Consider the following 25,954-nt stretch of genomic DNA (forward strand, 5'->3'; position numbering starts at 1 on the left):
CTGCTGGGTCAGCAGTTTTATTATGAATATATATATCAGTAAATACGACGATTACGTATGTAGTAAATGTTAAGTTGGAGCATTCCGCACATATATTCTGGATGAATTCATATAATATCCTCGTCGATCGATACTATGGTTTGCGGTCTGTGTCTAAGATTTGCCAACTTAAGATCCTTATTTTATTAAAATCAATTCTAGTGACAGTTAACTGAATGATAAGTTTTAGGAATGCCTAATTTTCTGTACCTAGTTCTGATAATTAGTTTTGCCACGGCATGGCTATACTTACTGACGATACTGGCACCTTCCATAGACAAAAAGCAGGTAGGTCATAGTTTTTTATTGATCGTTTCGGATATTTATTTATGGAAGCATCTCATGAATATTTCCAATTTCAGGTTGCTCTTCATTTTCCTAATAGCCTCGTTGAATTGCAAGAGCTGTCTGACACACTTAAGGCATACTATGAGAAGCACTTTGTTTATGTACTGACTCTGTTCTGCAGCGCATACCTGTACAAACAATCGTTCATGATTCCTGGGTCAGCGTTGCTGGTAATTTCTCGTCCATCTCTCTCCCACTTCCATACAAAAATCCTCACGAGTATGATGTTAGACATTTTAACATATCGTTGAACCTAGTTGAATGCACTATAATTAAGAAGGGCATGTATAGTTTCTCGAGTCGCGTCTTAGATAATAATAATTTATTCACTGAAGGCAATACAATTGCATAGTTTCGTCAAGTGGAATTCATTACGTAAAGCATAAAAACACAAACAAATGATGGCAATAGAACACAGTATATGTACGCAAATGGCAATTAAAGATATATCAGGACAATATTTAAATCAGTGGTAAAGGCATAATACATATAAATAATATAGTTTCCCTTACTCATTTAAGTTTTTCCTTACATAGAGCATAAAATTCATCAATAGATTACAAAGGTTTTTTTATTAAAAAATTTTTGAGCTCAATTTTGAATTTATACAAATTGCTGATTTTCTTAATATTTTGAGGGAGTGAATTGTGGAGTTTGGCTCCTTTGTGGTATGGACCCTCAGTATTTAGTGTGGTAGATCTAGTTTTGATGTGGATATCTAGGTTTGAACTGGTATGATGCTGGTGAATGTGAATGAACTCATATAAATTCATGTTATTTTTAACAAACAGAATGAGTTCAAAAATATACAAGGAGGGTAGGGGCATTATACTGGCCCTACTAAAATAAGGTCTACAGGACTCTCTATAAGATAGGTTGAAGAGAGTCCTTATGGCCTGCTTTTGCAATTTAATAATTTTTGCAATGTGGCATGAACATTTGCAGAGATGATGCAGAAATTTACTTAGCTTGGGTATTATTGAATTGATATGTGAGGACCATTTTAAGGATGGCTCGAATACAACACAAAGGAATTTTACATTGTCTGCAAATAAGAGGTCAACATCGTTAAGTTGTACTGATGTACACTCCCTGGTGAAAATGAACTGTTCGCTTAACTGTTCGTAAGCTGTGCACGTACTGTGCAAACGGTTCACAAATTTTCTGGGCCGTTCATGAAGTGTTTGGGAATTGTTCGCACGCTCTAACCTGGTACCCACGAACGGCCCATGAACGGAACGCCTTGTGCACGGCTCCTGCACAGTTGGACATGAACGCTTCATGAACATATATTTTAGTTCTGCACATCTCCTCCATGATTACTAAATGAAATAATTTATCCATGATTCACTATTTTTCATAATTGATCATAAGGAAAACAATCATCATTGTGTTTTATAATTTTCTATGCAAAATTAGTATCAGATATTAACTTAAAACTTGAAAAATTTCCTAGGCCGTTCATGAAGTGTTTGGGAATTGTTCGCACGCTCTACCCACAAACGGCCCATGAATGGAACGTCTTGTGCACAGCTTCAGCACAGTTGGCCAAGAACGCTTCCTGAACAGATTATTAAATTCAAGAGCCCAACCCATTTCTTCCACAGTTACTAAATGTAAAATTTAATTAATACTATTCATGATTCACTATTTTGCATAAATGATAAGCATGACTTAAAAGAAACATGAATGAGTGCATTATAAGGGAAGACATTTAAAATTAGGGCTAATATGTTCAAAAATTCGAAAGTGCTTTAACTGTGTGTGAATATTTATGCTGAGTTATTGGTGAAATGTGCAAAAATTGCCAAATTGGTATAATGAGGGTAATATATATTTACATTGACAGTTTTAATAAAAGTGTAAATATATAAGTACAAATGTTTTGAGGTTGCTATGCATTTACAACAATAATGTGAGCAAAGTAAATAAATGAAATAAGTAAAAGTGGTGAATGTGTGACTTTCAAATACAATCCTGAGCTTGTGCAATAACTAAAAGTACTGCAAATAACCCCAGAAGCTTGAAAATCTTAATTCCCAAAGACTTGAGAGCTCTTCCTGAACAGTTTAGTTTCATTGGTATGCAACACTTCAGTTCAGCCTAGCTACAGTTTGTAAGCATATCTACCACAGCTTCCTGATCAAGCACTGGTATTATTAAATGGATTTCTTTTTCTTGACCTCGATTATTTAATGATGATTAATGTCTTGGTGTATAGTTTGAGAAGGATATACAATTGTTATGAGTGATAAAGGTTGCATACCTGGTGAAAATAAATTGTTCAAGAACCATTCCAAAAGTGTGACACAAAATTTTCAGAAACTGTAGCAGAAGTGTTCATGAACTGTTGGGGAACCGTTCTTGTAGTGAATTTTGGCCCATTGAAGCGTTGCAAACTGTTCAAATAAGCTATTCATGGGGTATTTTCCTGCTGTTCATGAGGTGTTTTCAGATGTTCATGACGCATTATTTTAACTTTACAGGAAGTGTTTACAATTATACCAATGATGATTAATGTCTTGGATTGTAGGTCACAAAAAATACAGAAAGAATTCAATTGTACACAAATGTAAAAGAAGAGACAAGAATTTTGGCATATTATGTATGTAAAATTGAATTCTATTTACATATATTCTTTTATTGTAACAAAACATAGTAATAACCTTTCATTCCTTTATGCATAGGCTGATTTAGGGGGGGAGAGCACGTGCCCCCCCCTAGACGCTTGAAAAATAGACAAGATTTTTAGTATACTTTTTGTTTAATTGGGAGTCTCAATCATTTACGTAATTTTATATAAATAAGTATCTTGTTAAGATAAAGAAAATATTTTGTACAGTAATTTTTCTATGCATATTGTTACCCTTTAAATCTCAAATATGAGAAGACTGTTTGCCTGTCACACCCATGTGCCCCTTCCAGAAAAATATCCTGGATTCACCCTTGCCTTCATGTATCAATTTAATGTAACCATTATCATTCATAGCCCAGAATAAGGTATAAGGAATATATCGAAATGTTGGTAAACAATTTTGCATATTATTCTCACAATTGTTATTTACTCAATTATTATTGTCAGACCTACACTTCGAGATGTTAATCATCATTGGTATTATGGTAAACGCTTCCTGTACAGTTAAAAGAATGCTTCACGAACATCTGAAAACACCTCATGAACAGCAGGAAAATACCCCATGAATAGCTTATTGGAACGGTTCGTCACAGTTCAATGGGCCAAAATACAGTCCGTGAATGGTTCAATAATAGTTCATGAACACTTCAGGAACAGGTTCTGAACACTTCGTGCAACGCTTCCTGCACGGTTACAGAACACTCCATGAACAGCTGGGAAACGCCTGCTGAACAGCTTATGGGAACGGTTCGTCACGGTTCAATGGGCCAAAATACAGTCCGTGAACGGTTCCCGTACAGTTCATGAACACTTAGTGAACAGGTTCTGAACACTTTGTTTAATGCTTCTTGAACGGTTCGTGAACAGTTCATTTTCACCAGGGCTGTTCTTTGCTAAAATTTAGGCACACAGATTTTTGGATATTCATGGCCAACAGAGTATCATGTAACCAATTTTGAAAAGATTTCATGGTAGAATTTATTTTGTATTGTAATGACTCTGGAGTAATAATAATAAATTTATTAACCTTCAATTTTACTAGGCAAGTCAATAGTAATGATCAAGTAGTACATAAAAGGTAATAGTCAAGTACATAAAGTCAGTAAAGGATATATACAAGTCAGTACACCAAGGCACAATATACATTACAATCAAAATACAATATTACATTATAAAATTGACATCCTACAAATATTTGGATTCGAAATCCTGTGGTTTATAATTATACCTATAATGTGAAGGCATTTTTGTCATTTATGAATTCATTTAGTGAATATAAAGCCTTTTTACAAAGAATTTGTTAATCACAGAAGAGAATTTCTTATTATCTTTCATTGTTTTCATTGTGTCTGGTACCTTATTGAAATACTGAATTCCTGAGTAAAGTATTCTTTTTTCATAAAATGCTTTTTTGTGGAATATACTATCCTCGTCGCCAATAGTAATAAACATCCCATCCTCGTCGCCAAATATGTGGTAAATCAAGAATCTGAATTATTGATCTGGATGCAACTCATTATTTATTAATTCCATCTGTGTATATGGATATTTAATATTGCAAACACATCAGCCTCCTTGGCCTAACAATCAGGTAATTAGCAACACAAACAAAACAGTTGCCAAGAGGCAAGTTACCAGAGATACCTAGCAACATAAATAAAATAGATATACAACAATACTATTAAAATTATTAGGATGTCTGGTTTGGTATTTGTGACAACTCAAATGTGGTGTGTACAGATGAGGGTTATTTTTAACAAATATAATTATGTTAAGTAAGTAAATACAGGGAAGAGTTAGAATTCTATCTTTGATGAAATAATTTTTGCAAGATTCACATGACTTCAGGTCATTTAAGACCCGTATAGCTCTTTTCTGGATCCTGAATAATCTCTCTATATACACCATTGAGGCTAGTCCCCAGTATATAATGCCATATTGTAGTAGGCTGTGCATGTTAGCATGATATAATGTTAATGCTGCTGTCTTAGAACAGGTTTCCATGATTATTCTCATAGCAAATACAGTTTTATTCATTTTATTGCAAATATTATTAATGTGGCTACTCCAGTTTAGGTTAGTATCTATATTTAAGCCTAAAAACTTGAGACTGTCAACATTGGTTTATGGTAAACTATTATTGAGCCTCACAATATTTTCTTTTTGTTTCAAGGAATTCGACACGGAATAATATAATAACTGGGATTTGTTGTCATTAATTATTAAGTCATTTGTTAGAAACCAGTTTTTGGCTTTGCTTATGGCTTCCAAGACTTCATCTGTTGCCTGATTAATGTTTGTAGCATATATTCTCATTGAGGTGTCATCGGCATGCATGGTGGATGGCGTAGTATTCATGTAGTCAAAAAAATCATTAGTATAAATTAGGTACAGTAGTGGTCCTAGAATGGATCCTTGAGGGATGCCCTCGGTTAAGTCTTTAGCCGATGAGATAGCCATACCGTGTGAGGTAGTTATTTGTATGTATTGTTTTCTTGCTTCCATATAAGATGCGAGCAGTTCATATGTTTTTCCTCTTATGCCTAAGTACTTGATCTTATTTAGTAATAGTTTGTGATTGACGCAATCGAAAGCCTTAGTGAGGTCAAGGAATAATGCTTATGGCTATTTTGTCACTGTTTAGTTGATCATTTATCTCCTGTAAGACTTCGTACTTAGCTGTTATTGTTGATTTGTTTTTTCGATAGCCATGTTGGTTTTCAGAAAGTAGTGAATATTTCTCTAAAAAATTAATTAATCTTTTATGAATGATTTTTTCAAGTATTTTGGAAATTATTGGCAGAAGTGAAATAGGCCGATAAGTATTTATATCTTTGGTGTTTCCTTTTTTATCTATTAGAATAATTTTGCAAATTTTTAATTTTTTTGGAAAGATACCATTTTCATAACATTTATTGAATATGTGCGTTAGGATTTGGCTTAGAGATGTGCGAATAGTATCCGCGAATACTCGAATACCTCGAATACTTTTGAATTTCGCGTCGTACACTGTCGCACGCACGTCGTTTGTAGTTGACTCGGAAAAATGTAGAGAACTCTAATCTTTTAGTGCATGCAGCGCCGTTGTAGGCAAGTTGACGAACTACATCAAATTCGCGGGTCAGAGCGGTGAAAAAAGTTCGACGTGGGGAACCTAAATTGATCCGGGTAAAAAAATCCGAAAATACCCGGTTTCCCCCACCAGGAAAACCTCAGTGCCGTGGGATAGTAACTACGTAGCACAATTCCCAAAATCCGCTTCCCCCTCCATCCATCAGCCTTCGGCCCCTCCTCCGACGCTTTCCTCCTCTTCGAAATCAAACAAAAGGCCCCAGCTCGCGCAGGTTTCCTATAAATGAGACGAAGTGTTTACCATGTGTCATTTGTGGCTAATAAGGGCAGGCACTTAGTTTGAATCTTTTCCAGGAGATGAAACTACCATAGGGAGAAACTCAGTGCCGTGGGATAGTAACATTGGCACATTTCCCACGATCTGCTATCCCCCTCCATTCAGCACTCGCCTCACCCACTCTGACGCTTTCCTCTTCTCCGAAATAAAAAAAAAGGTCCTCGCTCGCGCAGGGATCTTATTACGAAGATCTTAGCTTCGAAAAAATATCAAGTTGCACGAGAACAATAAAGACATGTCTCACGCCCCCCTTTTCTAACCCAATGACCTTTTTCTGCCTACCTAATTCGAAGTTCTCCTTTTCTGTAGGTCAACTGCTGCATGAGGACCGTGGGATAGTTACATTAGTGCATTTCCCAAGATCCGCTATCCCCGTCCATTCAGCACTAGCCCCCCTCTGAGGCTTTCCTCTTCTCCGAAATAAAAAAAAGTCCCAGCTCGCGTAGGGATCATATTGCAAAGACCTTAGGTTCGAAAAAAATATCAAGTTACACGAGAACAAAAGAAATGTGTTTCGGGCCCCACCCCCCTTCTCTCACCCGCTGACCTTTTTCAGCCTACCTGCTTCTAAGTTTCCAGTTTCTGGAGGTCAACTGCTGCATGAATCACCTATTAGCCCAAAAGGTGTCTAATAATGACTTTCGGCAATTGATATTACACCTTTGTTGGATTGAAATATTTGTAATGTGCGTGTAGTTTAAAAAAGAACAAGACCAAACGCGATGCATTTCTGACTTTATTTAAGCATTTTACGCGAGGAAATAAATGTCAAAATAGGACAGAGACTTGGCATTCTGGCGGGACTCGATATGAGCAGCAGAGCTTCTCGGAAGTTGATGCAGTATTCTTTTCCGAAAACATGTATCAAGTTACAATTTATGAGTGGTGCTGTAAATCTTTATTGTTACAGTCCCAGACGAAGGGATATTTTCTCAGGATATTTGGTTTCTCCCTGATAGCAATTCCAATTCATCTTCTAATCTCGTGAGAACTCCCAAAGATGGACTGAAAATAATTGAAGAAAATTTGGTGGAGAAGAGCTTGTATTTTACAAAATGCCTCAGATTGTCAGCTAGCACTTGGCAGCAGGAGTGGGGGTAAAGCGATGTTAGTTGAATTAATTATATGCCCAATTGTTTCCATAAAATTAAAATATTCCATTAATCAGCTAAATTCCTGTTCGAATCCTTTAAAGGAAATCAAAATTACTCCCCAAAATCTTGTGTTGCCTGCTGCATAGGCAACCGAGTCAAACATTCCAGCATTCATCGTTTAGTATTCGAGGTATTCGAAATTCGAGGTATGTATTCGAATATTCGAGCTATGATTTAATATTCGAATTCGATATTCGAGTTCGAGAAATCTGCTATTCGACCCATCTCTAGTTTGGCTATTTTTTTTTGCTACCACCTTTACTATTTTTGAATTGATACCATATATATCATTACTTTGAGAGTTCTTTAAATTGTTTATAATACTAAGTACTTCTTTTTCTGCTATTTCTTCAAAGAATATTGAATTAGGGGTAGGAGTATTTGAAGTCTTTAAATCTCCGATTGCTGTTCCAGAAATTGTTTTAAGATCTTTGGTGTGGTTCACGTAATAGGAATTGAAATTTTCTGCAATTTCAAGTGGATCATTGGTTAGTCCATTATATTCTATTTCAGCGATTATGTTCTTATTTGGGCTAGTCACTTGCGTATTTTCTTTAATCACTTCCCATGTGGTTTTGGTAACATTATTTGTTGCCATAATTTTTTTAGAATAAAAAAACTTATATAACTTAAATTTGTAGTCCAGTTTCGCCTTTTTATAATCAGACTCTATCTCTTGGTCCACAGGGTTATTTCTATGTTGTAAGTAGCATTTCTGTACATAGTCTTTGTAAATGTAACATACCTCTTTCTATTCAAAATTGCTCTTTTGTATGTTACATATGGTAAAATACAATTTACTGTATCGAGAAAGTTTTGGAAAAAGATATCATACTTCTTTTCTACATTGTCAGTCCCTTGAATTAATATACTAGTGTCGTCTGCAAATAAAACAGTTTCAGCTTCTGGGACACAACTTGGTAAGTCGTTTATATACAACAAAAACAGTAGGGGCCCAAGTATCGAGCCCTGGGGGACGCCAGATTTCATTGCTCTTTTGGCAGACTGAAAATTTAGCTTTAGGTTTGTCGATGAATCAAAATGAGAAATTTCAACCAGCTGAAATCTTTCCTGTAGATACGAATGAAACCATTTATTAGCTATGCCCGAAATCCCATATTTATTTAGTTTTTTCAGAAGGACTTCATGGTTGACAATATCAAAAGCCTTCGTGAGATCGAAGAATACCCCTATTGGCAAATTATTTGTATCAATTGCAGTAAGTGTTTTGGTGATGAATTCATGAAGGGCTTTAGCTGTTGAACTACCTCTTCTAAAACCATATTGATGCTTGGAAAGTATAGAGTTCATTTCCAAGTATTTCATTACACGGTTAAACATTATCCTTTCAAATATTTTTGAGATTCCTGGTAGCAAACTTATTGGCCTAAAGTTTTCTACATCATTTACTTTTCCTTTTTTATGAAGTGGTATGACTTTACTTAGTTTGAGGCAGTTTGGAAAAATTCCATCAGTTAAATAATAATAATATGTTTTATTTGCCCAAAAGACCAAGGTACATTTGCACAGGTATGAGGCACGTCCATCAAAAACATAAGTTACTTCACAAGCATAAAATCAGTGTACATATATATCACATATAATAATCACTCATAACAAAGAAAAGGAAGAAAAAAAAAGAATCACATTGTATAACATTCCATCAAGCCCTTAACTCATGTAAATATTCCTCCAAAGAGTAATATGAGCCTGAAAGAAGGAACCTTTTTAATTGTATTTTAAAAGCATTAAATTTTTTAATATTTTTTACATCAGCAGGGAGTTTATTATAAAGTCGTACCCCCATTTCCCTCGGGCCCAGTTTGTTTAAAGTTGTCCTTGTAGTAGTGTAATGTATGTCATGCTTGCATCTTGTGTGATGCGAGTGATGGTCACTATTAAGGGGAAAGCTTATGATATTAGATTTGATGTACAACACAGTAATCATAGCATAAATGCAAGGCAGTGGCAGAAGGCCTAGCTCCTTGAATAAGGGTCTGCATGAGTATCTGGATGGTTTCTGGGCTATTATTCTAACAGCCTTTTTCTGAAGTCTGAAAATGCGTAATGAGTTGATATGAGAGGAGCCCCAAAAAATTATACTGTGGAAGATATGGAAATAAAACTCCCCATAGTACAGAGTAAGGAGTGTATCCCTTCTTACTGAACTACTGAGTTGTCTCAGTAAGTAACATGTGGAACTTAGTTTATGACTCAAGAGATCAGTATGTTGGGTCCAAGAAAGATTTGAACTCAAACATACACCCAGAAACTGAAGAGAAGACACTTGCTCAATTGATTTGTGATTACTCTTAATAAGTAGGCTTGATGAGAGATTTTTCGTTGTGCAGAAATGAATCAATTTGCTTTTTTCAGCGTTTACAATTAAATGGTTTTCATTGGCCCACTTACCAAGTATTTTTGTAACTTGCCTAGCTTTATCAATTAGGTAGCTACGTGAAGAGGAGGAGATGATCACATTTGTGTCATCCGCGTATAGGATTGGTGTAATATTATCTGTGTATGATAAAGTTGTAGGTAAATCGTTAATGTATATCAAGAATAGAAAAGGTCCAAGAATAGACCCTTGTGGGACACCCATTGAGGATGAACAAATACTAGAGGTATGTTTAGTGCCATCGATCAAAAGATTTACTGTCTGAAATCGATTGTGAAGGTACGATGCAATCCAGTTGAGAGGTGTGCCTCTGATGCCCATACTATCTAGTTTGCACAAGAGCAGCTTATGATTCACTAGGTCAAATGCCTTGGAGAAGTCAAAGAAAAGCCCCAAAGTTTCACGTTTGTTATCAATGGAGAGTAGTACATTGTCGATTGCTCGATAAATTGCAGAAGTGGTGGACTTCCCTTGAAGAAAACCATGTTGGTCTTTAGAAAAGAGGTTAAATTTGTCCATGTAGGATATTAATTGAGTGTACATGACTCTCTCAAAAATTTTGGAAAATGCATTCTGTAGTGAAATCGGCCTGTAGTTATTGAGGTCATCAGTGCTGCCATTATTTTTGTAGAGAGGAATTATTCTTGACCTTTTTAGTGGTGTTGGGAAAATGCCCAGTTTCAGTGATTCATTCACTAAGTGTATTAGAGGTAACTTTATGATATCAAAACAGGATAATATCACTTTCCCAGTTATTTCATCTGGCCCAGTACTTTCTTTGCGGCTTAGTCTGGTAATGTGTGCAGTGAAAGCCATGGCCAGAGTTTCTATGCGAGCACCTGGCTTACCTCTTTACAATGATCTGAAAATACTAACATTCCCATCACTGTACATACTCAACTGTGCCTCTTTTGTTAAGAATAACCCTGAATACTTTCCAAAAAATAGTTCTCTCCATAATCACGCTACCAGAACCACCAATGACATTCACCTCAAAGACTACCATAGCACTTTCTGCCAAAAAGGACCCCTTTTCTCCCTATCAAAAATATACAACAGGCTACCGTATGATATTAAATGTCTTCCACCTACACCATTCAAGAATGCTTTAAAGATATATTTAATGGAAAATAACTATTATAGCCTGAAGGATTTTATGTTGGGCTCGGAGTAATCTTTGCCCATCAACCACTAAAATTGTAACTTTTTTTCTTTTATCTGTAAAAATTGTAAATGTTATATCACTTCATTTATTTGTAACTATTACTTTAATTATTTACTTTATTTTGACGACTTCCAATGTCACCGGAACATGTGATCTCTAGGAACAATAAAAATTATTATTATTATTTATTATAATGATTGACTTGAGATCAGATTCTCTGCAGGGACTGGTAAAGAATGACATAGTAGTGGTGAATGACGTTCTGAAAGGGTTATTGGATGAGGTTAAGCTAGGAGTTTTGGAAAAATGTTGATTGAAAAGATCAGCAAGGGCAGTGTAATTTATTTGAGAGCCTGTTGTAGTGTCCTTCATTTTTGGTAGAGAGTGAAGATAGGTTACAAAGATATATTAAAGGTTTGCTCATAAAAGGTATGGGAAATTTTATTAATTTGTCCGGTATATCATCGACTCCTGAGGAATACTTATTTTTTAAGGTATGAGCTATGCCAATAATTTCATCATGAGTTACAGGGTACAAGAAAATTGAGTGTAAAACTCTTTGGGTGTATTTACACATAGATTGTATATTTTTAAAATCTAGCCTTCCCTGGTAGACCGTGACGGAAATTTCTGTGTACTGCTCAGCCAAATCCTCTGTTGCACATAATTTTCACCACATTTGCTCGCAGTATTTGAGTGTACTCAAAAAATACCTAATATGTATTTATGTAGAAAGTGTTCGATAACACACCGGAATGCACACAGTTTTGTACCATAACTGTGTAAAGTTTGCAAAAAGAATTTTTTATGGGAGTTCTTATCTTTTGGTACCACCCTCAATTTCACTAGAAATAATCGCCTCAGGGAAAAATTTTTGCAACTGTGTTGAAAAATTAAAATCTGTCATATTTGGAACAGCTGTGTATCTCATTTGTACCAAAAGTTGGAAGTATGTAGAAATTTGTAACTTATTTGTAATCCCATTTCAAACTGCTTTGTTCACATATAATGTTAATGTAGAACTGCTTTCTACACATTTGCAATTCGTATTGAAGCCACATAGCACAAAATATCTACTATATATCTACAGCATGTCTTCAATGTCATGGATATTTTAAATATCTACTAGATATCTAGATCATGTCCTCAGTGCCTTGGATTTTTAAATATGTATCTAGACGTCTAGTATGTGCCTTAAATGACTTGTTTACTTTAAATATCATCTAGATGTCTAGAATATGCATATGTATTTTTCAATATACGTGCATTTTTTGAGCAATTTGACTCTTATTGTATACACCTAGTGCAATTACCCAAAAAACACCAGAGTTTAGAAAAAAAGTGTAACTGATATGATTTTTAGTGGATGGCTAGATGAAGTCATTGTATGCATGTGCACTAAAAAAGCAAAGGCAACTCTTCTGGCAATTATTTGTAAAAGCGGTTTAAAGTTACGAAAACTCGTTTTTTAAATATTTACCATGTATTCATGTCTATAATATGCACCTGTTCTATGAAAGTAAAGGTATTGCTTAGCCTTCGAAAACACCAGAATTTTAGATACTGAAAGTAATTTAACAAAAAAGTTATTCAAAGAAATGTACATATAAAAAAAAATGATGATAAGAGAGCATGAGACATCACCTATTTAAGCTAAATTTATTATTATTTAATTAACCAAATTGATCGGTAACTTTGAACTGTATCGGCTTAGTTACCCTCAATAAATCCAATTCATTGGAATAAAAGGTGTGTCAAAATATTTTATTCTCTTATTTTTAATAAATTTACAACTACACAATTTTTTTTTAATTATTGTAAAAACAATGACATAACCTTTAATGCCTTTTATGTATCAAAATTATGCTCTCTAATTTCATTCTTATCTGTGATGAAAGTGTATTGATGTGATGTTGGCAAAAATTTGGATTTAAAATTCTTCAAGATCTATACTGTGAACTGAACCAACATTCATTGATAATGTTACAGACTTCTTTGAGAAAGCTAAAGGAAATTGCTGCTTTGGGAACTTTATATTTGAAATGGGAGGAGGAAGCCCCTATTAGAAAGAAGCGAAAGGCAGAGAGGTTCCAGTATTCAGGAAGGATTTCTAGAAGATACTCTACCATCACCTCCTGCTCCACCCGGAGGCTCTCAGTTGAAAAATAAACTCTTGTTATACCGAAACATATTATATTCGAGTCATTCACCCATAAATTTTCCAGTGAGCCAAATTTGAAAATGAATGTCTTGGAAATATCTGCTCAAGAATAAGAAAAGTGAACATTCAGATATTTACAATGTGTTTAGAAGATGTCTTCGTGATATTTTTTAGATATTAGCTACAGACATGTTAGATATTTTATTGACATTTTGTAGATAGTCTGTGCTCTGTGAGAATGACTGTGATTTTTAGACATCATCAATTGTTTTGGAACTGGCGTCTATGCCATGAAATATGCCATGGCGCAAAGTTCAGTGGGATTCGTAGGCTCCAGAAAGCGAAAATTTTCTGATTTTGCAATAGAAATGCATAAGCGGTTTAAGAAATAATTTTTAGTCAGGTAATAGAAATGAAACTCCAAAATGGTCATTTAAATGAATTTAAAAAATAGTTATTCTATTTTCCTTGTTAAATTGTATTTTAGGGGCATTTTCGAAATTCGGCAAGGTTATCTTCTCTACGTACCAAGAATTTAGGTTACCTGAAATAAGATATACAGTGACAACTTCAGTGCAAGCGTCATTAATAATGGTGTGTTTTGGTTTGATTCCTCTTTCGTTGTCAAGTTACAACGGGTATGTTACGAGAATGTCGTTGCCATCAATTTAATTTACAGGCAGGTGTTGCAACTATAGGCTTGACGTGGGTAAACTTTTCTCGAAGATGAGTGCCGAGACTGTACTTGAAACGTTGGCCGATATAAAAACATTAACCCGGTGGGAATCCCGAGAAAAGTTTACCCACATTATTCGCCGGGAAAGCATTAAATCATATAGACTTGACATTTACAAATACATATTGGGTAATGAATGCAAATTTCCTGATAAAAATAAATTTTGCTACATGTCTCAATGGAGATGAAAGCCTCCTCATGACCATATAAAGACACCCCACCATAGCCTGTCAAAAATTTCATACCAGTTCTTAACCCTACCCAACTAATTTATTATAGTTTGAGATAATTATTTTTATTAATTGTGCAAAAGATGCAAACTTTTTAAAGTTGGGAATGGGAAACCTTGAATATACTGTACTATGTTAAGTACCTCCTTTATTAACTAAATATTTAAAATTTTTTTTTTCAAAAAAGATGTACTTCACATAGATCATTATACCAAAAACATAAATATCTATGCTCTTATTATGTGTTTCTTATGCAAGTGTTGAATTTTACGATAATTTTTATGGAACAAATGTAAAAGTTATTACTTTCGTTATTTAATACTTTCAGAAAAGTAGTATTTTACCAATTTAAGTATACCGGGACTAGCCAGTGTGATAACCTTACAGAGTCGCTTGCATTGCACAAATTGTGCGAAAAATCCACAGAGGAAAAAATCATTCACCTTAACCGGGATTTGGTCTATTAGATCCAGGATCTAGTATTTTGCATCAATCTATTTACAAAAACATCCAGATCTATGTATTGCTTTCATGATGCTCGGACATTAGTTTATGTCCATCTTTTGGTCCATATTTTAGGACTTTTTTCTGCAAAAATTGAATCCCTTCTTTGAAAGCCTGTTTTAATGTCACGGTAATTCAGACAAGTTCAGGTTCCTGGGGAGGACTTTTCGCATATTCCATCAGATATTCAGATATTTAACACGACGGTTTTCAATAACAAATATCCCTGAAAGAAGGCATTTCACTCAGAAATGGACATCAAATGATCCACGTCAACTACATAAGATTGGAATAAAGCCTTCGGTGTGGACTTTCTTAACCACCAAAGCCCTTTACTCAGCCAATGATGTCATGAGTATGCACCCTCTTCCAGGTCTGCACAAAGTATGAAAGATCTTCACTAACAGCTAATTTAAAAAATGCAATGGGAATATTTTCTAGAGAAGTGACTAAACACTGTTTTGAAATGAAGTTACTGCTGAACTCACTCCACCATTGTGGCCTGGTGTTGATACTCAAACCATTTTCTTTGCAACTGCAAAAGCCATCCTTAACTGTTTACCTAAAACGAAGTTTTTTTTGCTATTATAAAACTCTACATTTTCATTATTTGTTTTATTTACAACATACTTAGCGTAAAAAGATCGTATAAGAAATAAATAAAATAAAGGTGTCAGATGATAAAAGAGAATCTAATGCTTTTTTTGAAAGGGTTATTTTTCAGGTCTTCTCTTTAAGATTTCAGTGCAGTTTCAAGGAAAAAATTCACTAAATAGATATAATAGATTCATAGTATATTGTTAAATTTTATAAACTGTGAAATTCTCACTTTTCATCGTATTTTCTCTTACGAAATTCCTATTTTTATCTAGTTTTTAAGAGCCTGAATAGCGTCAAAATCCATTTCTGGACCTGCAATTCTCTAAAAATGTCTGGGGCAGTATCCGGAGGAGGTAAGGAGGCCCCATCATGAGCCCCAGCCGAGGGTCCCCAATCATACCTGACTGTCCCTTTGTATTGCATATTTATATTTTATCTATTGTTCTGTGTTGCTTTAATAATCTTGATCGATGAAGAATAGCACTCTTCAGAAGATGTTTTCCATGATGCATCAATAGGAAATGATATTTGCTTGAGTCTTATCTATGATAAAATAGTTTTATGCATTAGAATTCTTTTAAAAATGGGTATTCTCCATGCTAATAATCAAACATAATTGCTGTAATAATCACTGCGAAAATTCCCAGCAACTGACATAATTTTTATAACGTTTGTTCCAGAATTTACTTGCTGGGGCACTATTTGGAAGCATGCTTGCTCTGCCAATCGTCTGCTCTCTTACTGCAGTGGGTGCTTCCATGTGTTTCCTAATTTCGAAACATTTTGGGAAGGACTTATTGGAAAAATATTTTCCAGATAAAATACAATCATTGCAGAGAATGGTTTGTTAAATTTGTAATATGTGTAATTGATACTCAATTTAAAAGCATAAAATTATTGATAATGGATGAAAGTTTGTGATTACATATTTACTCTGTATATATTTTGCAGGTGCAGTCAAATTCCCACCGCCTGCTTTATTTTCTTCTATTCCTTCGAATATTTCCTGTGACCCCAAATTGGTTCATAAATGTGGCTTCGCCCATTGCAGGAATTCCTCTTCATCTATTTTTTATTACTGTTTTGATTGGTAAGTAATTTTAGATTATGAAGAATAAGTTGATTATGAATAAAGAAGATGATGAGTTAACATTTTTGAAATAAATATAATAATATTTTTCTTCACAGCTATGTTGTAAAATGCCTGCATTGAATATTTAGTGCATTTCATTTTATGTGGACGTGACTCAACACGCTATGATTTTTTGTCTAAGTTTTTCAGTTAGTCACTTCACCTCGATTCAACAAATTTTTGTCCCTTGTAGGGTCTCAGATTTTGATAAAAATTTCTGTATAGGTCTATATTCACCTTGAACTAAATATCCCGAGACAATATTGGGGAAAAAATTATGTCTTTCATGTGCATTTTAATTTTTAAAAATGTGCTTTGAATCATGTAATTCCTGCTATTTCACCACCAAATTGTTGTAGAGCCATGATTTATAGCTAATTTTAAATATGCGACCTTGTGTTAGACACTGAATGTGTGAAGAATTCATTAAATATCCTTTACAATTGTTCGATTTAAATGTTTAAGAAAGTGTTTGTGAATTTTTAATACTCCATCTCTGAATTGGCTCAAACGTTCATTTTATTATCTGGACTCATCTCACTTACCATTCCAAAGATAAAATTTGGTGGCAACTCTTAAATGGATTTTTTAAATATTTAAACATTTAGATTTTCCTCCCAGATGGTGTTCTGGCTCCTCTATTAAAAATACACACTGTAAGCTTAAAATAGAAGTCTGTGGATTCGATAACTGTTCCAGACCATAGTTACGTCACCTACATCTTCAATTACAAAATTATCAATCCCACCAACATTTTTTTCTATATTATAACATGAAGGAAGGTGAGGCTGCCAGAATACTTCTTATTAAGTATTCCATAGAAACCTATCTTAATCTTTAGAATACATACTTTAATAATAATACACAGTAAACTCTCAATTATACGAAGCTGGATATTACAAAATTTTTGATATTACGTAGTGAAATTGTGGTCCCAGCGAAAAGCCTATGGTAATTACATTGCCTTCAGTTGATGCCTAGCGAGTGTCTTAGCAACAAACAGTAGAGAAGAAGCAGCAGTCGGAAATATAGTCATGACTAGGGACATGCAAAAGTCGCAAATGCAATAATGCGAATTCCGGGGTTTCCCTGCGAAGACGCGAATTTCGTGTTAATTGCGATTTTCTCCAATTCATGGGCGATTTTCACCATTTTTTCTTCTCCTCATGCTTCTCCCACGAAATTGTTTTTCGAGGCGTACATTTAAGCCGTAATTTTTTCACTGCATTGGCCGCTTTCCGACGCGATGAATTTCCATGGGCCTCCGTTCACGGCACAGCGCCGTGAGATGTCTCGTTTGAATGTGACAGAGATGTCTCATTCGAAAGTGGCTTGAATTTCACGGCACCGTGCCGTGAACGGCGGCCGGTGGAGAGTCGTCGCATCTCAAAGTAGCCTCAAGATAGCACGATATGTATTTCACGTGCATATAAACGGAGCACCGCCGGGCCGGATTGAACCTTGCCTTGCTGGCCGTCGACAATACCGTGCCGTCAACTGCGCGATTCGACTCTTTTGAAGACATGCATTGAGACCAATGGTATTTGAAAGCACGATGCCGTGCCGTTGACGACTGCCGGAGCAAAGCCGGCTCATCTGAAAGCAGCAAAAGGTGGCGGTGTGCCGTCTATTCCGTGAAATATACACGGAGCTACATTGAGGCAGCTTCCAGCTGACAAGACGACTCTGGATTTCATGCGCTGTGCCGTGAACGGCGGCCTGCGGAAATTCATCGCGTTGATGAGCGGCCAATGCAGTGAAAAATTTACAGCTTAAATATACGCCTTGAAAAACAATTTCGTGGGAGAGGCATGAGCAGAAGGAAAAAATGATGAAAATCGCATCTGAATTGGTGAAAATCGCCCATGAATTGGAGAAAATTCATCATTTCCACAAATAATAAATAAAAATAAATAAATTGTTTTACTACTCCAAAAAAACAACCAAGACCGTGTATTTTTCATAATTGCGTTATAATTTTTGCATGAATCAGGTAATAAGTTATACACTTTTGGGCCTATAAACAAGAAACAACGTTTTTACAGCATAAGGTTAGGTCTTGGTAAAGCAATACGTGATCTTCGTAGGGTGAAGGAAGGACGGTTGTATAATAATAACCCCGTATTTCCACTTCTCATGAAAAATCGACGTAAAACCTTGTAAATAAAAAGATATCTCAAGGGAAGCAAACCTATACTACAAAATAAAGGAAAGGAACTTTCAAGATGGCTCTTTTTTAAAATTACTCTAATAAGCCTTTTTTGCAGTACAACAATGGATCTTATAGAATTTTTATAAGCTGCACCCCAACTAAATACACCGTAGTTTAGCCTGGTATTCACTAGAGCGTTATAAACGAGTTTCAAAAAATATGTAATAAAACAAAGAAACACATTCGAGGAAATAAGGCGACTTGTTTGTCAGGAGGATGTCTAAACCGCGTTCACACGATGTCTACAAAGTAGCCAAAATGCCATGGGAATGTGATGGTTGGCTCAATAAAATTACTGGAGGGTTCAAAGGATCCAAATGCTCACATTCTATTAAGAGTTAACCCTTTCGCTGCTAATGACGAAAATATGCGGCAGGACGTTTCTTGACCCGGGAGACGAAAGGCAAAAATTTTCATCTGAGATTTTCCTACGCAGGCAAACGAATGCCAAAAATACATGTTTCCTTGCTGTCCTCCTTATATGAAATTCGTGGGTTCAAAAAGTCTTCCCAACACAGGCCGTAACTGCCGAAATCTGGGAGCATGAACCTACCCCTCGTCTTTTATTACCCCTTTTTGTGGCAAGGGATCTGCAGTCATACAATTGTTCATTCAGTTAGTTTGTGAAATAAATATATGCTTCTTTCTCAAAAAATTTAAACTAAGAATTGAATTCTTTGTCTTTTGAGCAGCGTTTACAATTTTTAAACAAAATTCTACCATAAATATTAATTTATATCTCGATTTCAGTATAAAATCAACATGGAAATTGTTAATGCATAAAATTTGTTAATGCTGATGGTAGAGCTTCATTCAAAATTTTGAAATTCTCAGATTAAAATGAGGAATTCAATTGGAAGTCTGCAATTTACGTGCAAGCAACAATCACCCATGTAGCTATTTCATATGAACAAAGCATGAGTTGACAGAACCAATGTCGCTGGTAGGGTTATAAACCGGGAAAGGTGGGAGACCAGCTACCCTCGGAGCCCAAGATAAATCGAAATCCCCACTAGGAAGGATCGAAAAAGAATGGTGTTGAGAGTGTGTGACTCGCTCGTTAAGGGGCTCCGCCCCTTAAAAACCCCGGTTCCGGGTCTTTATTTTTGGTCGTTCGAAGACTTTTGAAGTTCAAATAATCTCATCTCAGCTAGCCGGCTTAGCCGGCCAGGGGGTAGGGAGGCACCCCACTCATTCCTGCGAACAGCTTCGCCGTTCCTCACTGAAGGGCGGCTTCGCCGCCCAGGGATTGAGTGTGCCCCCCCGGGGCTACCCTGCTTAATACTCGGAACGGCTTCGCCGTTCCTCGTCTGGGGTTGCCATTGCCGCCCAGAGGGCGAGGGCATTTCGGAACAGTTTCACCGTTATCCGTTTGAGGGGCGGCTTCGCCGCCCAGAGATGGGGGGAGTCCACAGCGGCTGCGCCGCTTGAACATCGGGGCGGCTTCGCCGCCCGAGGGTTACTGAAGCTCCCCCTCGCCGACGCCAGCTACTCCTCGGAACGGCTTCGCTGTTCCTCGTTTTGGGGCGGCTTCGCCGCCTTGAGGTTGAGGAGCCCCCCCGCGGCTGCTCCGCTTAGTTCTCATTAATGCTCTTCCCCACCTGGAAGGGTGCCCAGGGGGATTCGGGGGTTTTAATATGTTATGCATGCGGTCACCAATCGTCCACAGTGATCACGTAGCGATGATTTTAAAGGGGTAGTGCAATGCGGAGTAATAGTGGCGACAAATACGCATAAAAGAAGACTTAAAGGCAAGTTTTTAATTTTTTTGCGGGGGGTTCCAACGGAATACCGGGGGTATACTTGTGTTAAACCAGTGGTCACAAATCGTTCTCATAAATTCCGTGCCGATAAGTCCTAGGGGTCCGGAGCAGTTGTTTGACGATTCTTTTACCTGGAGAGGCGATTTATTAGAATTTTTTGGGAGGTTTCACGGGGTTATCGGGGGTTTTAATAAGTGGTTTGGGCACCGGTTAAATTGTGACGAAAACTACTCGGAAAGGCGACTTTAACATTCATTAATTTTTTTTTCAGCGATGTTCCAGGAGGTGATCGGGGGTTTCTGGTGTATTTTCCCGTATGGTTTACGGCTGCTCGCCCTCACCAAATATTCCGGATCTTGAGCTCAGAGGGGACGGGTAGTGTGGCGTAATGTTTGCGAGAAGTACCCAAATATGAGACTAAATGACACATTTTACGTTTGGGAGGGATCTCAGGGAGATAGCAAGGGTTTAAATTTGTGTACTCCTGGCGGTCACCATCCATTTACATAAATTCCGTGGGGATGAGTCGTTGGGGCGGTGGAATAGTCACGAAAAGTATCCAAAAAGTAGACTTATATGCAAAATTTTATTTTTTGGGGGGGTGTATGAGGGTTTACCGGGGGTTTTTAGGTTTTTACTGCCAGCGGTCATCAATCGTCCACATCAATTCCGTAGCGATGAGAGGTAAGGCTTGGAAAAGCGGCGGAATTGTGACGAAAAGTACCCGAAAAGGCTACTTATATGCAAATTTTAATTTTTTAGGGGGTTTCGGGGGATTAAAGATGACGATAATATATGGTCAAATTCATTCTGCCATATCTAACAGAAGTGTGCCCTATGACATCTATATTTCGAGAGTAATACAATAAAAAGCCAGTCCCTGAAAAAAGTGAGTAGTGCCCGCCATTTTTATTTTTTCGTTGTTAAATATATTGAATCATTTATTAAACGTTCATGTTTTCTGAAAAACAATAAATAGGTGTATGTAACTACAAAGTTTGAAAGAAATCGGTCAGGTTAAAATTGACATAATCTTGTGTTAATCTTTTGGAAATCGTAATTTTCGGTGATTTTCGGAATATTTTAATTTTTTTCTCAGTAACCAAGGACGATGAAAGAAAATTGTTACCTACATTTCGTAGACGATGATATAAGCATATATAATAATCATTTTTGTTATCCTATACCTTAAATTAAGTCGAAGGGAGCGGAAGTTATGAAATGTTAATAGAAAAACGAATTTTTGGACGCCATTTTGGCTGCAATTTTCTGAAAAAGAAATTTACAACATTACGTTATTACGTGCCAACGTTCATCAGCTTTCAGGAAATGCATTAGCGATCCGTGTGGCACACACCATTCGCGCGCAGTAAAATAAAAACCGAAAGATGGTCCCCGAAAAAAGCCCGATCTCGGCCATTTTGTCGTCCTAGCGACGACACGTGGCGGAAACTTCCGGTTTTCGGATTTTTCCTCCGAATCATTTCGGGTTCCCCGCACGCGTGCCAAATTTCAGCACTCCAGCACTTCTAGAAGTGGTCGGGAATTTGTATCCATCAGTCAGTCAGTCACCACAAGGGCTGTATATAGATAGGATTATCCGCAAGACCATTCTTAACAAATGTCCAACATAATGGTCCATACAGAGAAGACAGAAGAGTCTCTCGGGGCGCAGTCCTGCATTCATGCTAAGGAGAGAACTCCACCGTTTTGAAAGGGTTAAGGAAGTTAAAAATGTGCCTCGAGGATATTCATAAGAGTACTTTTTTTTGTTGATAAAACCACTTATTGCAACTGCAAAACATGAAAACCTCTAAAGCAGCTGTTGTAAAGTTAATGCCTATGCAGATGGCTGAAAAGACATCAACCAAACTTAGTTTTCTTATGGTAGAAGACCTAAGCAGAAAAATAGGTATTTGAAAAGATCTCAGTTTTTGATCCCTAAGAAGTTCTGACTACAGATATGATCCCTGACTTAAAAGCAAAAAATTCATGGCTTGGAATCAATGGAGACAGAGAAATTGATGTTGGGGTTGGGAGAATTACAGAAATTACTACAAAAGCAAAATTCCTGGGGTTCAGTGGATATAATTAAAGCAATCCAGGAGCTCAAATTGTCTGAGACATCGTTTGCATCTAAGTGCCTTTAAGCAATTTGAATCCCCTCTGCAAATATGGACTCAGAAAGATTTTTTTCCTGCTATAGCACTGTGTTAACAGATAAGAGAACAAATCTTAAAGAAGACAACTTGATCACAATATGTAGCAATATTTCATTTGAATACAGACATTCAAAAGTAATTTCTCTCTATGTAAACTAGATACATATATGGATACGTGAAGGATACAATATGTAAAATAGGTGAATTTTAGTCAATACTCCTTGTATATTATTGCTTAAATTATTCCCGGTCAATAATATCCTAAATTTATGGCTATGGCTGGGCCACTAGAAGAATGGCTCTCAATCAGCATCAATTATTTTGTGGTTAGAATAACACTGATTTCAGGGCAAAATAGCATCGCTTTTGTAAAAAATAACACCACTTTTGGCTATTTGGCTATAACCCCACCTTTTGCATGCCCCTACTCATGACAGCAGTGACGTTGAAGATGAAAGAGAGGAAATAATTCTATCACATAAAAATGAAGTTTATGCAGCCCTCCATACATGAAGAGATTTTGATCTGGACTCACACTTTAGTTCCCATTCATGCAAGTTGGATGCCATGGTGGAAGTGGCGAAGGAGAAGAGCAATAAGCAAAAAAATCACCCATTATTTTGGCTAATATCTTTTCATCTATATTGAAGTTTTCCAGAATAAACATGTTAAATAACACTGATTTCAGGGCAAAATAGCATCGCTTTTGTAAAAAATAACACCACTTTTGGCTATTTGGCTATAACCCCACCTTTTGCATGCCCCTACTCATTGATAAATGGAGCCCAAAATCTTATATATATTGGGCTCCATTTATCACCAAATTATTTTTCAGGCAACTCGTAATGAAGAGGCACTTTGAACATGAACTGTGAACTTTCTTCCAGCACTCCTCCCCGTTCTGAGAGGTCTTCCTTTCTTAAAAACCTCTGCTTACTCTCTCCTATCGCCTTTTGCTGATCTTACTGATACATGCACAACTTACACATCACAAACCCCCCTCCCCTTTCATTTCCCCCCCCCCCCCTCCCTTGATGTGACGTAGCTTGAGTGCATCGTAGAAAACACGGCCCCAAAACGTAGTCTCAAAAGCAACACTGAAGAAGGCCCCCTTCTTTACCTCCCACCCCCTGCACCTCTCTCTCTTTATCCTGCCCCCACTTCCCCATCCATCCTGCCCCCACTTCCCCATCCAAGCAGCAGCACCCATCCCACTCTTACTCACCCCACCCCCTTTCAACGTTTCGCTGCTGTGGAAAAGCACATTGTTCATCTCTCCCAGCATTAGGGACAAGTTTCCACCTGGAGAGATGCTGGAGGATTATTTTCCATTATTGGGGAAATGAATAGGAAAAGGTTGTTATCCACATTCTTTTGGCTACAACATGCATTTTGTCATTTTTCTACATATGTTTAGTCCAGGGTTCCCACTCAACCGTGAAAACCTTAAAACCGTGAATAAGCCGTGAATTTCGTCCACCGTGAAAAAACGTGGAAATAGCCGTGAATTTCGCCATGAAACCTTAAAAATCTCTCAATCTTGATGATAATACTACGATTGACTGATCAAATTCGATATGTCAATTATGTTTCATGGTCATGCACGCGCAGACTCTTATAAGAGTAGTCTATGCATTTCTCTACTCACGAATATTCGAAGTGTAGCAATAGGTCCGTACTATATGATGACACATTGACCGATATTTTCCATTTTAATGGCGGAAGTCCATTATTTTGTCTAAGCGTTTCAATTTCGGTGATAGCTTGTGATGGACATGTATTCGAAAAAGGACGAATGAAATAACTTTCATTTCTAATGGACCCAGAATGAACCATTTACGAAAATTATCTGATTTGTAACTCGAAGTTCGGTTCCCACACAAAATTAGGACACATGCCATATGTTTCGAAATATGAGTTTGCCATTGGAATTTTACTTAAGGATACATTTATGCGGCAAATAGGCTTTCAATTTATGGCAATAGCTCTTAATAGACTATGCTCACCTCACTTGAATTTATGTGAATAATAAAGTAAAAGTGAAAATAACGTGTTTCATCAGGTATTTATTTTGTCTTTATATATTTAAAACCAAGTGCATTATAATTACATGAAATTGATTTTTTGATTTAATTACATTCTATAAACAATTTTAATAAATATTTTCCGCGTCATCAGAAAGATTGGGTAAGGGAAATTTGGTTACCTTGCGGTAATAACAAGGTGCGCAAAAAAAAATCTCTCAACGAGGAATTAAAAAAGGACTTCCGGTGTTCAGACGGAAGAAGGTCCTAAGTGCATTCGCATATTAAAGGAGGCCATGGTATTCGGTGTCCGGGCAAGAGCGCGGTTGGGTTGGGCCTTTCGTTGGCCCTGAATTTTCCAAACGTTGACGTCATAACAGATATCACTTTTCATTGCTGCGTTTACATTCACGGCGTATGTCGCGTAAGTTACTTTTTAGTTAACATACGGCCGGTGATTGTCCTATTGATGATTTATAAACAGACCATGAATTTGACGACATTGAGACCGTGAAAACCTGAAAAAAAAAGTGAAAACTTGGAAAAAAACCGTGAAAACCTGGAAAAAAACGTTAATTTCATAATTTAGGTAGAGTGGGAACCCTGTCTGTCCAGTGAGATTTTAGCTGTGGTTAGCATGCCTTAATTCCCACTCCATTCACCCAAAGATAGGGCTGGGCGACCTGCCTCAATTATCATTTATTTATTTTCCTTTTACTTCCCCATAAACAGCACTCACAGGCTTTTACTATGGAGGTTTAACAAAGCCCGACACAAACATCCAGGCCCTGGATAGGGACCACTTATCCAGGCGGGATTCGAACCCACGACCTACGGTTTGGCAGGCGAACTTTACCCCAATGCCACCCAATATGTTTTAAGGCGATATCAATGTGCTTTAGACAAACCTTGTGCAAAACCTGTCCAGAAGATTAGGAAAGACCCAGGTGTCTTTTAAGGAGTTGACATGCTGCTATTTTTCTTTTTAGGACTACTACCTTACAATCTAGTCTGTGTTCAAGCTGGTGAAGTTTTGTCAACTTTAACTACTGTGAATGATCTGCTTTCGACTCCAATGCTCTTCACCTTATCATTAGCTGCAATATTATTCCTGGTGCCAACCCTATTATCACGGAAGCAGCATGTTCATGTCTCATGAAGGTAAATTTTTCCATTTTATGTATGAGGCATGTTATCATTTATCCAGTGTTCCTACCCAATGATTTTATCCTCAAGTCATTCATAATTTCTTATAATATTCAATTCTGAATAATAATAATAA

The 25,954-nt window shown here is 36.7% G+C and overlaps 1 protein-coding gene across 1 annotated transcript in view; it reads left to right on the plus strand.

Annotated features, from left to right (window-relative positions):
- Positions 1-25,954, plus strand: part of LOC124154930 (transmembrane protein 41A-like) — a 29,444-nt gene continuing 3,490 nt past the window's right edge. Inside the window, exons 1-5 of the mRNA XM_046528705.1 lie at positions 1-327; positions 402-557; positions 16,060-16,221; positions 16,331-16,469; positions 25,662-25,833. Coding sequence (XP_046384661.1) covers positions 232-327; positions 402-557; positions 16,060-16,221; positions 16,331-16,469; positions 25,662-25,831 — 723 coding nt within the window. The 5' untranslated portion in view covers positions 1-231 and the 3' untranslated portion in view covers positions 25,832-25,833. The remainder of the gene's footprint in view (positions 328-401; positions 558-16,059; positions 16,222-16,330; positions 16,470-25,661; positions 25,834-25,954) is intronic.

The sequence above is a fragment of the Ischnura elegans genome, chromosome 1, assembly GCF_921293095.1.
Source record: "Ischnura elegans chromosome 1, ioIscEleg1.1, whole genome shotgun sequence".
Classification (NCBI taxonomy): Eukaryota; Metazoa; Arthropoda; class Insecta; order Odonata; family Coenagrionidae; genus Ischnura; species Ischnura elegans.